This window comes from Carassius auratus, chromosome 11, assembly GCF_003368295.1.
Source record: "Carassius auratus strain Wakin chromosome 11, ASM336829v1, whole genome shotgun sequence".
NCBI lineage: Eukaryota > Metazoa > Chordata > Actinopteri > Cypriniformes > Cyprinidae > Carassius > Carassius auratus.
The window spans coordinates 9,706,738-9,721,617 of NC_039253.1; the positions used below are offsets into that span (position 1 = coordinate 9,706,738).

The 14,880-nt window shown below is 37.1% G+C and overlaps 2 protein-coding genes and 2 long non-coding RNA genes across 5 annotated transcripts; 2 read left to right on the plus strand and 2 right to left on the minus strand.

Annotated features, from left to right (window-relative positions):
• Positions 1-315: 315 nt before the first annotated feature.
• mustn1b (musculoskeletal, embryonic nuclear protein 1b) lies at positions 316-2,189 on the minus strand. Its single transcript, XM_026275325.1, has 3 exons — positions 1,864-2,189; positions 1,635-1,755; positions 316-1,060 (listed from the first exon to the last, which is right to left on the minus strand). The coding sequence occupies exons 1-3, from the start codon at positions 1,870-1,872 to the stop codon at positions 954-956; spliced, it is 237 nt and encodes a 78-aa protein (XP_026131110.1). The 5' UTR covers positions 1,873-2,189; the 3' UTR covers positions 316-953.
• A 431-nt stretch (positions 2,190-2,620) lies between these two features.
• LOC113110977 (uncharacterized) lies at positions 2,621-4,488 on the plus strand. Its single transcript, XR_003293238.1, has 3 exons — positions 2,621-3,047; positions 3,390-3,880; positions 4,386-4,488. It is a non-coding gene; the product is annotated as an uncharacterized LOC113110977 (long non-coding RNA).
• A 771-nt stretch (positions 4,489-5,259) lies between these two features.
• On the minus strand, positions 5,260-14,778 carry stimate (STIM activating enhance). 2 transcript variants are annotated; one of them, XM_026275323.1, is made up of 8 exons: positions 13,871-14,778; positions 12,175-12,223; positions 11,891-11,986; positions 11,634-11,755; positions 10,663-10,775; positions 10,385-10,462; positions 9,492-9,641; positions 5,260-7,212 (listed from the first exon to the last, which is right to left on the minus strand). In XM_026275323.1, exons 1-8 carry the CDS (start codon positions 14,037-14,039, stop codon positions 7,096-7,098), a joined length of 894 nt encoding a protein of 297 aa, XP_026131108.1. In that variant the 5' UTR covers positions 14,040-14,778; the 3' UTR covers positions 5,260-7,095. The 2 variants fall into 2 exon arrangements, with proteins under 2 accessions (XP_026131108.1, XP_026131109.1); XM_026275324.1 differs by having other exon boundaries at positions 5,260-5,527; positions 13,871-14,777.
• LOC113110976 (uncharacterized) lies at positions 6,843-8,151 on the plus strand. Its single transcript, XR_003293237.1, has 2 exons — positions 6,843-7,057; positions 7,137-8,151. It is a non-coding gene; the product is annotated as an uncharacterized LOC113110976 (long non-coding RNA).
• Positions 14,779-14,880: the final 102 nt, after the last annotated feature.

Below are 14,880 nucleotides of genomic sequence, written 5' to 3' on the forward strand. Positions count from 1 at the left end.
TATTAATATGAGGCATCTGTTGAACAGGTAAAGTATGCTTTGTTTTTTGTATAAAAACTATACTGCAGATAGATATATTACAGTATTTGCAATTGAGCTCCAATAACAGTTCATATCAGTTTGATTCTTACTTAGTCAAGATTGATTTTGCAATTCGGACAGTTCAGTTTTGTTTTTTTTTTTTAAGAAATTTAATTTAGGTAATTTATTGGTTGAATAATTTATAAACCTTAGATTATTATAGTTGTGTAGCATTCAGTGAATGTACAAAAGTTTGCGGGCATTCTGATATTAAAACAAATCTGTTAATCCTTGTGCAAGTAACTGCTGGGTAAATGACAAAGATTACACAGCAGGAAGATTTTTATTTATCCAGGTCACAGCAAAATATCTGATAAATTAATTTGCAGCTGGACTTTGTGTCTTTCATTTTTTTTTTGGTCACTTTATCAAATGATGGGAATCTCCCTGACAAAACACCATGCAACTTCATGCAGCTGTGGGTTTGCTTTAATTGGTGATATTGAAATGGTCTTTTGGATGTAATGATTAAAAGCCATAGAATTTTAACCCAAACTTGACATGGAAATTTTGGATGACTACATCCTTCAATGAGCACCTATTTCCATTTGTACTCCACCCTCTTTTCTCAAATTTGCTCAAGCAACAATTAATAATTAATATTTGTTCACATGGTTTGAAATGACAGACATTTGTATGCGGCATGACAGAGAGACCATACTTGGTGACTCATTTTTAGCAATGGAATTTTTTACAAGTGCAACATGTTTAGCAACAAAGAACAGTATAAAAAACATACACAAATACTTACAAATATGCGACATAAATACCCAAAGTAAAGTTGATTAATTCATGATGTAGATGCCAAAAGTGTACTCTATGTGCTCATGGACATACATTTAAAACCCAGAGTCCATTTGTCCATTCTGCACTCATTTGCCAAACACGCTTCCTGATGGAGGCTTGGGTTTCTCAAGCGCTGTCTCGCTTCCAGATCCTACTCCACTGAAAACAGATGGCGCCACCTTCCCCATGCGTTCTACACAACAGAAATAACACAACAGTCTGATTTTATGTTTTTTTTTTTTCTGTGGGGTGAGGTGAAAACTTTTTTCCTGTGTGAATTAAGTGTATTTTTTCTGAACACACTGGCAGAGATTTCTTCTTGTTTGAATCACAGATTGTTGAGGAAGGAACATTACTTTTTACAGCATGATCAAAAGGTAGAGTAAAATGTATTTCTATATTTTAGTTAAGCTATGTCATTACATTTACAAAACATTTACTTCTCTTTCATTTATTCCTTAATTTTCTTTACTTGGTTTTAAATTGACCTTAAAAAACCTACAGGAAGCCTGATAATCCATTATATACAACTAATGTATATAATAACTTTACTAGTATTATTGTATTCTACATTATTGAAGTATTACAACAATAAACCATAGAAGGTTTCTTAAGTCTTCTAATCTCTGTATTACGATCAAAATATATGAAAACCTTTTAAAAGCTATTACATTCCTGTACATAATTTTCAAAAAGACAATCCCCTGTTCTTATCTAAACTATAATAGATAATCTGTTGATTTACGGTCCAAATATGACAAATTTACCACACTCCGCCATGACCTCGTATGTTTTGCTCTTGACCTCTCCCTTCAACCCCAGTTTACTGCGGGCTCCTTTCAGGTCCTCCTCCTTTACAACTGGCCTCTTCTTCTTCTTAACCTCTTGCTAATAGAAATATCATTTTAAAAAAGAAATAGCTACAATATTTAGCACTTAAATCATTACACACACTTTAATTTCTAATCTGCTGACTGAATAGATATATGGTCATACCTGAGACATTCTGTATATTTGCGGGTCTGGTTTCTGGACAAGTTGGCGCCTCGTGTACTTTGTCTCCTTTTCGTCCTGGCTCTTTTATACCCTTGTTACCAGCTCGGTGTAACCCCCATCCCCCCTCTGTCTCTTGTCATTATATATTATTAGCACTGCAGTCAGTGTCAGAAAGCCTCTTTCTGAGCATGACTACTATGAACAGCTGAACACATTACAGACAAACCACCCTCACATCCCTCACAGATCAATGACGTGTAGATATAAGAATCCATTTTGTTGCTACAGGTCAAAATTGTGACATTTTTGATACAGTATTTATGATTGTCTGAAATCTATTTATTTAAACCAGATTTGTTTTACAACAATAACCAATATAATTCATTACTTGAATGCTGAATAAGTAAAAAAATAAATAAACCTTGTTGGTTGTGACACGTGTGTAAAAATGGAGACGTTAACATGCCACACAGATTATATAACCAAATCACTACACACTTTTCTGTGCTGGTGAGTCAGCCTTTGTGAATGAGTTGGAACCGACATCATGCACCAATAAAAATATTCAGAAACAGTTTTAATGTTATCATTGTGATTATACACTACAGCTCAATTGTTTGGGGCTGGTAAGATTTTCAATGTTTGTTTTTTATTTAAGATATCTCTCACCACAATTATTTGATCCAAAATTCAGTAAAATCAGTAATGTTTTACTAATATATATATATATATATATATACACACACACACACACACACACACACACACACACACACACACACACAGTATAGCTTTTATTCAATGCTATTTTCTTTGAAGCTGATCTGCTGTCTGCTAATGTTTATTGAACACAGAATCAAAGAGGATACAGCTCTGAGCATCAGGAGGTTAGGTCAACACAAGTTCACCTCAGATGCGTAATGTCAGCAATCTATTACTGTACAGCTTACTCAGCGTACTCTATTTAACCATAGAATGTTGAGTTGTTTTGTACAAACCATAACATTCCATTATACATATTTATTACACGCCTCTGTGGGATACTTGATTCTGATTGGTCAGTCGCGAGTTGACATCCCTAGATAACAACAAAGGCTCATCCGGGTAACCGCAGTTCCACTGCACACTTGCTTGAACAATTTTTCTTCTTGGTGGAAGCTTTGCGTTTTTTTAAGCAGCTGCTGGTAAGGTTTTAACATTTTTTAGTCTTAATTATTTTGCCTTAATTATTTTGTGGTGAAATGTTGTGTAATAAACAGTGGTGTATAAAGTACTTGAAATTCATAATCAAGTAAAATGTATCTTACCAGAAAAAAAAAACATACACACACACGGAACAAAATATCGATGAATCATCCAGCACTACACAGGTTTTTATCCAATCAGATGCGCTCTGGAATGAGAATTTCCCTCCCACTAAATGATCGCTCTTCTCTACTCTAATCATGGTTCGTCGGTGTGTATTTGGTTGTTCTAACGCACGTACTTTATTTTGTTTCCCAACCACAAACTGGTTACGAAAAAAGTGGCTGGAGTTTATACATTTCGAAGAAGGGGCTATTTGCGCCAGCTCGCGGCTATGTGACAGGCACTTCTCTGACGAATCCTTCACCAATTTGGGGATGGTTACTGCTGGGATAACGTGCTACCTTACATTAGCAAACACGGCTGTTCCGACTCTTTACACTGTAGGCGCTTCCCCTCCCGCACGAGTAAGTATTGTTTTCTTCATAAGCTCCTTAGATGTTGCACTTCTTTCATCAAAATGTAATCACTAAGGTCTTCGCCTCAGAAACAACCTTTCATGTATGCTATGAGTGACGTGAGAGCGTCATTACGCAGGAATCATTTGAACCGGATCTTTAGAGCCGATTCTTTGAAATGAACAGTTAAATTTCGCTCCAGAATTCTTCACAAATTTACAGCAGTACGAAATGGGCTTCTATGACTTTCTTAGCTAGATAGATACGGCTGTTCCGACAATATACACCGGTGGTCCGGCACCGAGAGATAGAAGGTAAGTAGCGCCCATAGACAGTAAAACATTGCAATTTATTCTTTCGAAGAACTGCCCACTCTGACCGGAAGTATTCTTTGCTTACGTATAGAACAACCAGTCATGTTAGTGTTTTTGCATTTAAAGGGACAGTTCACCGTGAAATGAAAATTTCATTTTCTCACGTAACGCTACAAACGTGTATGACTTTTTGTTCTGTGGAAAACAATAGAATACAGTTTAAATAATGTTTGTACCAAACAACAACAACAAAACCAGTTACCACTGTATTTCATGTTATGTCTAAAAACACTGAAACATTTCTCACAATATCATTCATAGAAGAAAGAAAGTGGATAAGTCTAGACTGTAGTTTCTGCAATAAGGTTTTACAGGTAACATTTTTAAATGTGTAGACTTTAAGGTCAAAATGTCTGTGGTTCATGGTTTTGTTGTTTTCTAACAACGGAACAGCTATAGAAAGAATACATTGCTTTATTTCTGTATTGCTGCATATTTCCAACAGCCAATAACACGCGAGGTGGGCTGCCAGTGTAATACTCCGCTTCTGAAGAGCGTTGCGGTCCAAGCAGTACGCACCCAAAAAAAGCCAAAACGGAGAAGTAAAGGTAACCCTTTTAGTTAAAAGTTCACTTGAGATTTAACAGTTTTGTTTTGGCTTCACTGGTTTGATTTTCATTTTTATGTGGTTTAATAACAGCCATTCAAGTGAGACCTCTTTTGAGTCATTGTGCTAGTGTGCCCTGCTCGGATGAGGATTTTTCAGTCAAATCTGAATCTTCATTACATTAACACCAATTAAAAGGCCACGCATGGAGGATTCCCCTGAGAGGTCTACACACAGCTCAGAAGAACCAACAGATGACACCCACGTGCCTAATATAATTAAAGAAGATGACATAAAGTAAGTCTATCCATGTTTAATTTGGGAGGTTGTTCTGTAAACTCACAACCAGCTATATGTTGGTATTGAACACCCACTTTTCATGATTCAGTCAAATCCAGAATATACCTAAACTTAAGCTCACATCAAGAACAATAACGGTAACTTTATTGGGGTACATTCACACAGCGGGCAAATGTGGCCCAAATCTTATGACGCAGACCTTTTCTCATGATGGTGAACAGCACAAACCAAATGGAATCTGATATTTCAATTCTGATTTGTGCAACTTCCATGTTGGCACTAAATCCGATAAAGGTCAGATGTTTTGCAATGTGACTGCAGTCTAAACCGTCATATTGTAATTCATGCGACTTTTGTCACTCCAGATGAACATTTGTCATGATTCTGCGAATTTATTTTGCTCATAAAATATGTAAAGAAAAAAAAAAATCTGTGGAAGAGAAGTTATAGATCATGAAATAACATACAAATAGCCATTTTTATATGGTTTATTGAAAAAAGCATACATAAGTTCACAATTTGTCAGTAATTCCTAATCATCTAATATTGTTAAGTACTTAACACCCCTCTCCACATCCAATTGGTTTCATTTACCAACAGTAACCAAGATTTCTCTGTAATAATAGTCAGAATCATACCCCAAGAGGGAAAGGCGGTTATATTTCCATCTAGCCGCAATCTTTATCAGTAACCTTGTTCATTCAGCAGGCCTGACCAGAGGGCCTGGTTTCAATTCATCCCTGTAAAACAAAAACACATACCGTGTGCAAAAAGTACTCCCACAAACTTGGTCCATTAAATATCAGTTGGACAATGAAAGTGATACAACAACTGGTCCTGTATTCCCAATTACATTTACTTCAACTCTATACCTACAGGCATTTTCCTCTTCACATTATATCCATCTTCAGAATAAAGATTACAAAAATGAATCCGACATAAGTGGTTTCAAGTTTAAAATATTTGCGGAGAATGCATGGTGCAAATGCATCATTCTACAAGGATCTGTGCTTTAGTGTTGGAATAAAAATCAAATGCTCTATAGAGCAGAAATGTGTAAAGGTGGAAGAGAAAGCATTTGGAAGAAAGGCCTGCTGGTTTAGTCTTTAGAGTTTGACAGTGTCTTGAGAGTATAGAGGCAACAGGGAATGCTTAAAAACATAAAACTTGAAGGTTATACAACAAAGATACCACAACATAACACCAAACTGTGCAAAAAGTTACAGAAGCATTCGCACCACAACATCTACCCTGCAATAAGCAGCAAAACAGAAAGTTTAAAGACAGTTCACCCAAAAAAAACAAAAAAAAACATGTACTACACTCTCATGTTGTTCAAAAACTGTGACTTTTGTTCTTCTGTGAGACACATTTAAAAAAAAAAAATGTATACAATGGAAGTCGGTGGGGTCAATGTTCTTAACATTCTACAGAAGAATGAAAGACATACAGGTTTGGAATGACATGAGGTAGAGTACATTTTTTTTTAATTGACATTTTTGAATGAACTGTCCTTTTATTAAGAGGCCATACAAACAACAACAAAACAACAAATAAATACAGGGAAAATTAGAACACAGCGGACACTGAATTGAGGCAGATACACTTTGAAAGCCAAACAGTAAGACAAGCCATCCCAATTGGGTCTGAAACAACCATCCCTGGATTTACGTACCTTCTCAGAACGTCTGCTGCCAATTGGTTAAAAACATACATTGCAAGCAGACTGTACTAACTGTATTGTAATGCCATCTCATAACACTGCTGACCAGTGTTATTCTGTAACATTTATTAGTAGACTTTCCTCACAGTGGAGACACACGAAACTTTCTGCAGCAGCTACACTCACAAACACGCTTTGGAACAGACTTCGATTGACCTTGAATGTTCGTCCAAGTCAGTGTGATCAATCACGTGCATATGGTTAAAGGTACTTATTTCAGTGAAACAACATCAGTATGTTATTTGAATTGCTTTGTTGACTTTTAAAGGCTGGACAGATGCGGGAGATGTAGTGTGTTGTATATCCACTGGAGAATCACGTTCTTTAAGCATGACAAAGCAGCCGCAGTAAAGAATTATGAATGTGCACAAAAGACCTTGACAGACTGAAAATATTATGTTCTACCCTTTGACATAGGGTAGCAAAAATCTTTCTAGTGATGTCCGGAGGCTTCTCTCGTGTATGTCTACCGGAGTATGGGTCCTTTACCCCACAAATCATAGATCGAGTTAGTCTACATGCCCCTCACTTTCTGATCCATGTTCAGGTAAATGAGAGAGACCTCAAGTCTAAATTGATTTGAATTCAAACTGGAATACCCAGCCGGTGCTTCTTTTTCTTAACAGGCTTGAGCCCTGTGAGTCTTCGTACATCGTCGTCACCATCTGAATCCTCCATTTCGTCATCTGCAGAAAACAGAATCTGACCAGCACAGGAGGAAGAGGCCAAAGAGTAAGACTGTGTTCAACTTATCTTAAAAAAAAAAAAAAAACTTATACTAAAAAGTGGAATACTTTGTACCTTTGCTACCTTGTAAACCTAAATTTAAGTAATGTTCTCCATTACATACTAAGCTAATTATCTCTTTAAAAGTGAGAAAGATGTACTTCTGACATGTCTACAAATTCGTATTTGACATGGATAAAGCATGTGGATGGAAATGCCACACTCAAATGACATGCCTCGTCTCAAATCTAACACTATCACAGGAAATACATGTATTCAAGAGATGTTGTTGGGTCAAACATCATAAATAAAAAATATTAGTAGCATGTAAGGAAACCACATACACTGTGTTCTATTTGGCCTAAAACAAAAACTGTCTTCCACTGAAAAGTCCATTAATGGATCTTTTGTTAATCGGAACATTCTGTGCAGCCTTTTCTTTAAGGCATACCTGCTTTGTTAGATTGTAAACTCACTGACTTGTCATTGTTATAATCACTTCAGGTCTGGAGGGTTGGGAATGATTAAGGAGCTGTCTTGCACACAATGGGCCGGTATTTGTACAATGGAAAAAGGAGATGTAAAAGGGGGATGTCCCATCTAGCACTTGGGTAGAGGGATGATTTTGAATTTAACATTGTAGGTCAAAGGAAAGCCCAAAATATAAATTCTGACATTTAAAAGATGTTTAAGGAGAAGCAAGAGTGTCTTGCCAAAACAAATCTGTTTCAGATCTCAAATGTTAATACATTTGTTGATTTGTTTTAATAAGTGTTTTATAAATTCCATAAATAATGTTATTTATGAATTAAATGTATTATTTATGTCATCAGTCATTTTGTTTAATGGAAATACATTGTATTCTGTGGTTTAAACATGTAAATAATTTAATTTCCAATAAAAATGTTAACATTACAAGTGTTTCTTTCTCCTCCAGAGTGTGACCTGGGTCAAAGTGGTTTACTGAATCATTTAGACAAGAGCACCAGGTTTGAAATTATGTAATGATTATTACTCCCACTGAATGGGAATGAGTCCATGGCAGCCCTATGAATGGAATGGGAAAGTGAGGAAATTTGGCACAACTGTAAAGATGGTAATGAATAGTGATTGGACCAATTTTGGAGTCTGTAGAGTCAACTCTATGGCACCACCACCGGTTCAAATATAAATTAACTTTTCTAAAGCTTATAAATTGGCTCAGAGGATCTTTGGACCGGGTTACACGGAAATGACTGGGAATTTTTAAAAATATTTTGGTCAAAAGTTATGGAGTCATGAACTTAATTTCAACCCAAAATTGGTTCAAACTAAACTCTGTAGGCTGAGGGGACAGCCAAAGTTGGGAACAGTGCCACCTACGGGTCATGAGATGCCAAAGACTGACACCTTTGCTTATAACTTTAAAACCATTTGTCAGAAATCTTGATCTTTAAGTCCTGCCTAATCGAAGGATAATAATTTCCCCTGCACATCTGGTTTGGATTTTGTCCAAAATCTGATCGGTTTATCTTTGGACCCAGTTGCACAGAAATGACGAGACAGATTTTTGATAATTACTACCATTCCCAAGAAATACCTCTCCAAAGTTGACCGTGCCTGTGTTGATTTATGTTAGGTAGCTTAGCCGGCTAATTGTTTAACATACAAAACAACCAGTTGCCATTCTTTCTAATGTGACTCTTCAACTATAATGTTAACCATAAGCTACATTAGTAAAAAGTTAGTTTAGAATACTAATCTGGTCAAAATTTTAAGCAAAGTTTTTGTATGCTCATTCTCACACAGAAAGCTCTCTGATGATTTTGCAGCACCTAAGTAGTGCACTCTGCTAAACCTTTCAGGTTTCGGGTTCTAATCCCTGTGGAATATTTCTGGACCCCAAGAGGTATTGTGGCAAAAAAAATTGCAGGAGTTGCTTCATTTCTAAAAATGATCTGATATATACACTGGGATAGTATATTTTTATGGGTCACATATTATGTGCAGTGTGAACACCGAACCAGATCTCCAAGTGCTCGTGTGTGAACCAAACTGAAAAATGTATGTGCACCTATGGATATACATATAGATAGATAGAAGGCAGAATATTGGATAGACAGATGCAGGCAGACACGAAGGTAGGTTGCGTAGCTGGCTTGGCACATATAACTGCTAACAGTTCTTGTTCAATTAAAATATTATTTAATTAACAGACACCGGAATAATCATTTTTCTTTTTTGTGGTCACATCAAATTGACTCAGAGTAACTTACTTCTGATTCAGAGTCGTCGTGTGACAATGCCCGTCTATAGCGCACTTTGCTGCTGCCACGAGGGTCATTTTCTGCTATCCTCTCCTCCAATTTGGCTTTTGTTCTGCCCTTCTTCATTAGGAAGTTGTCTACCACCCAGAACATCAAAGCCTGGATACGCACACAAACAGGGGCAGACATTCAGACACAAACAAATGTGTTGCAACAATGACAGAACCACCTTTCATATAGACTTATACAGAAGATTTAGAGCATGCAAGCCACATTTTCTCTATAGAAAAAACAATCAGTGAGAAATATTTATGTACAAATACATAGCAAAAATATATAAAAATCACAACATAAAAAATAGCAATCATAACATTTAAGTAATAGGATGCAATTACACTACCATTCAAATGTTTGAGTCCAGTAAGATTTATTTGAAAGTTATACAGCAAGAATGCATGATGGTAAATAATGTTACATAATTTATAATGTTAAAAATGATTTCTATTTTAAATAAAAGATTTTTTATGTTTTTACTCCATATCCTTTGAAGAACCCGGACATTTTTTTTTCATGATTTACAAAAAAAAAAAAAAAGTCAGCACAATGTTTCCTAAACATATCTGCATTTAAAGCGTCATGTTACTCTGAGGACTACAGTAATGACAACTCAAAATGTATAAAATCACAGGAATAAGTTACATTGCATATTTTATTAAATTAGAAAACCATTATTTTAACTTATGTTTCATAATATTACAGTTTTTTACTGTATATTTGATCAAATAAATGCATCCCTGATTAGTATTAGACACTAAAAAAAAAGCATCACAGGCATAAAAAAATAATAATGCTAAACCCAAACTTCTGAATGGTAACTATACATTAAAAGGGGTCTCACTTACGTTCACGAAAAACGGGACGATTAGCATGACAATAGCTAGCTCCAGACGAGGGTTTGTTATAGGGTTGAGTGTAGCCAGCTGTCCAACACACACAAATATCAGTCAAATACATCATAAACCAAATAATTAAAATAACCTTCATTTAATTAAAATTTTTGTGTGGAATATTTCCTTAACTGCAAGTTAGTCAAGCTACATGATGATAACTAATTTTCTCCAAGCATAACCGTTCAAAACATGAACCACAAACATCCATTAGTATTTGGACCATGACTGACCTTCTTCCACTGTGGGAGGAGGAGGACCAACATGATCATGACCTTCTCAAACATTATGATCAGGATGTAGAGAGCACATTGACCCACCCAGGCACTGCACTGAACCGGCTCACCTATGTGCAAACATTGGAAATACAACACTTCAAAACAGCGGTTCTTAACCAGGAAGACCAAGCAAACCTCCAAGAGGACCCCAAGATGACTTTAAAATAAGACAAAATAAGCATTACATTTTTACTTTTTTACATTTCTTGAACCCACCCCATCTTGAACCCACCCATCTTGAACCCACCCCATCAGATAGACTTGAAAATGGTGGATATATGAAGAAGCCTAGACCTGGAAAGTCATGTAAATATTAAAAGCATAATTATCTATCTTTGAGGATACTTATTTGGTAAATCACATAAAAGATAAAATCACAGGGTCTTTTAATATTGTTATGGGGGGCTAGAGTGAAAAATGTTAGGAATCACTACTTGAAAACAATTTCCTGTTCATCAATTATCATAAATGTATCCTTCAATGCCAATGAGATTCCACAACCCTGTATATGCAGTTCAGTGGTTAACCGAAACATGAGACTGGTGTTAAAATCTAAATTAATTCAACATAATTGCATTACAGTGCCTTGAAAGATGGTCTGACTTCTTTCTTTTGGAGGGAACTTTTATACAAAAACACTGTTAAATCATTGATTAGACTTATTGTTTGGTTTCAGACAGGCATTGTAGTCCGTGAAGAACAAGATATCTATCCTAATTTCAAATTAAATCTAATTCAGTTAACAAATCAAACAATCATATGGAATAAAAGGGCTTCAATTTCCCATTCATGAGTCTGAGGACTTGCCTCTTTATATGAGGCCACATTCACATAAAGAAGCTCAGCGGAAGTGTCTAGTCCATGATTAACTCACGGTTCCCAAAAGATTTTAATACACTCCTAAAAATGTACGTTAAGGCTCATACCATACTCTCCAAAACGCAGCGAATCCCACTGTCTCCATTCCACCACAGCACTAACAGCCTTCACGCCGCCATAGATCACCAGCATGCCCAGTGTCGCATCCAAAAGGAAGTTGATCAGGTATCTGCGGAAAACAACACAGGGAGTCGGTAGCTGAGCACAGCTGATAACAAATATGTAAAAAGCACAGTCACAAACACTAAGGGAAGTACAACGATGTGTGGGAAACATTGAAACGACAATGCGCACACAGACTCACAGTGAACATGGGTCCTCCTCTGTGAGGTCAGACAGGTAGACATTGGCAAAGTGAATGAACAGCATCCCTATGGCCTGTTTGGAGGTGTCCAGAAACCTGAGAGAGGTGAAGGGGAGGAGGGGGCGGTGAGAGGGAGGAGACCTGGTTAAAACTCACCGTTATATAATGAGGGGAAAGGGGCTACAGAGGGCCGCTAGTCAGATCTCAGGTCAGTGGAGTGCAGCATTGACCGTGCATGTGTTAAAGTATCTGGGGCTTACTAATGACACAAAATGGCAGTTTACCAGATTCTCCAGGGTCTCCGTTCGTGCTTGGGCTCCCTGAAGTGTTTCACTGTGGAGAGGAAACACAAGCTTTTATACTGGAAGCAGGAAAAATGGTGTGATCAATAATGTCTGCCAGATGGAGGTAGTGCTACTGATGCTAAAAAACTATTTGCTGGCTCTATCAGATACAGTGCTACGAAAACACAGAGGTCAATAAATAATACATGAGTTTAACATTTCAAAAGAGGAAGAACTGAATGAGGAACTGTGTATCACAGGTTTAGACAGTTTTCTGCATTCACATGCAAAACCAAAACACAATGCGCAATTGTCAACAAAATAAATTTTCCCCAAGAAAAAAATGCTAAAAAAAAAAAACCTGCAAAACCACCTACTTGATGTTTTATTTACATTCTTTTAATAAATGGCATTTTCTTTTTAAACAATATATATTTTTCCCTTTATATCCCCCAAAATATCTAAAAATATTTTAAAGCAGTGCACTGAATGCATAAACTGTATGCTTATGTTTTTATTTACATTTTTAGATTCTGACAACAAAATCATTGTACACTGCATCGGATAGTAGAGTTATAAAGATAAAAACAAATGCAACTGATGGCATTGTTGCTTCAAAACAAGAAGTGAGAATTGCTGCTTTTTAGGCTGTGCAAACTGCTAGTGCAGCCACCCTAGCTTCCAAACGTGACCCAATGGTTCACACAAATAAAGCACAGCCTGTTTCACACAATAGCTGTTTGTTTGTGTAAAGCTATAAATGGTGTCCCCTGAACACAATCTCTTACTCTTTACAATTACAACTCACGCAACCACTGAGAGATGATGACACATATCTTACAATTTCACACATCTCCTATATTACTCTGGATTACCCTGCTCTTTTGAACTGTTGTAGTGTTTTTTTTATTTATTTTTTTAACTCTATTGAGTTAAGAGACCTAAGAGTCAGGTGATCTCTGGGTCACTTGATGGGTCATAAAAACATTACAACTTGTAAAAATCTATCTTCAACTTTAAAACATGCTTTAAATAAAGTCTACTCTTCATTTTTGTGAGACGTTCTCTCATGCATTCAAATACAAAAGTATCTATTAGTTATTAGTCAATTAAATAAGAAAAAAAGTGAATTGAGAGGCTCAAAGTGGTCTCGATATCATTCCTCAGTGTCGTTGTAGTTTAACTCCACTATATTTAGTGATATTTGGAAACTTCACTGTTCTTGGTATTAACATCGCGACAGATTCTTTCACGTCAGTGAGACATGTAAGAAGTGTATGCAAATACACACATGCCCAAATATCAGGGGTCTTTAAATGACCTAAACAAGTTAAGAAGATCTGAGAGGGTGTGGCCAAGAAAAACAAATCCAATATTATGTAACTTTTAAATGTGCTTACAGTGTTTTTAATTAAAAGTACTGTGTCAGGTTGATATTGGGCAGCACTGCACTGAACATGCCTTGACCTGCGCACTTCTAGGACCAAACCCTTAAGTCTTCAATGAGTCAACCTACATTGATCAAGCTCCATTAGATCTATTTATCCATGGCACCCATTCACTGGAGAGGATCTATTTGGTGAATAAGAAATGTTCTCCAAATATGTTCCGATCAAGAAACAAACTCGGATTTTACATCTCGGATGGCCTGAGAGATGATCTACTCCTTTAATGAAGACAGTTATCCTATACTTACACATAAGGGTGCTGAAGGCCACGACCCCCAGCAGGCCCTGCAGGAAGATGCCAAAGGAGTCCATGAAGGCCCCGTTTGAGCAGCCCCGGGTTGGATCAGTGGGCGAGGAGTTGGAGGATGCAGACGGCAGCTGACCCCGTGGCTGCACGCTGACCCCAACACCCGCCATTGCGCAACACTTGGTGGATCACGAGTGTTTTTAAAAAGCCAGAGAATATCAGTCTCGAGAGGTGAAGATGATCGACAGGACGGTGACACAGCTATGGTACATAATGAAGGCTCTCCTGAGCCTCCAGTCACGGTTACTGAAGCGCAGATGTGTCGTGTTTCATACCGGACCTCGATGCGTCGTCATCCAGTTGTGAGCTACCTAATATCCGTCAGCAGGTTGTGCTGTATAAATATCTCCGTCAGCATCGAGTAAACATGCTACAGACTCAGATGTGTCACGGTAACTTGCGGTTGACGCTCTCATTACTACAATACACTCGTTGTCATGGAGACATTTATCGGCTAAATTATTGTACGGCACGTGCGGTTAGCTGCTAGAATAAAATACTGTGGTTTTACGGTTAAATTAAAGCAGCTAAACGGTAACGGTTAAATTAACTCAGGAAATAAATCCTTTAAAACGTAACGTCCCGTTATAACGCGTTTTGAAAGCCAAATAATACGCGGCTGATTTGGTAGTTCTGCCGTTTTATAGCGATAGTCCGGTCAGGCGCTAGAATCAGGAAAATCCCGCCACCGCTGCTTTCAAGAAAATAGTTGATTCTCAGTCTGCTCAGATTCAAGAAAGTCGGCGCCCAAACTAGTCACATACGTATCTGGAAAAGAGAAATATAATCCGTAAAGGCAGGACACTTCCTTTTCTAATGTATTTTTCTTCTTCTTCTTTTTGTTCAATGGCCGCACTCCTCTTAGGAGAATTACCGCCACCTACTGTATAACTTGCGCACATGGGTGATGAATCTGTATTGCTATCTATCTATCTATCTATCTATCTATCT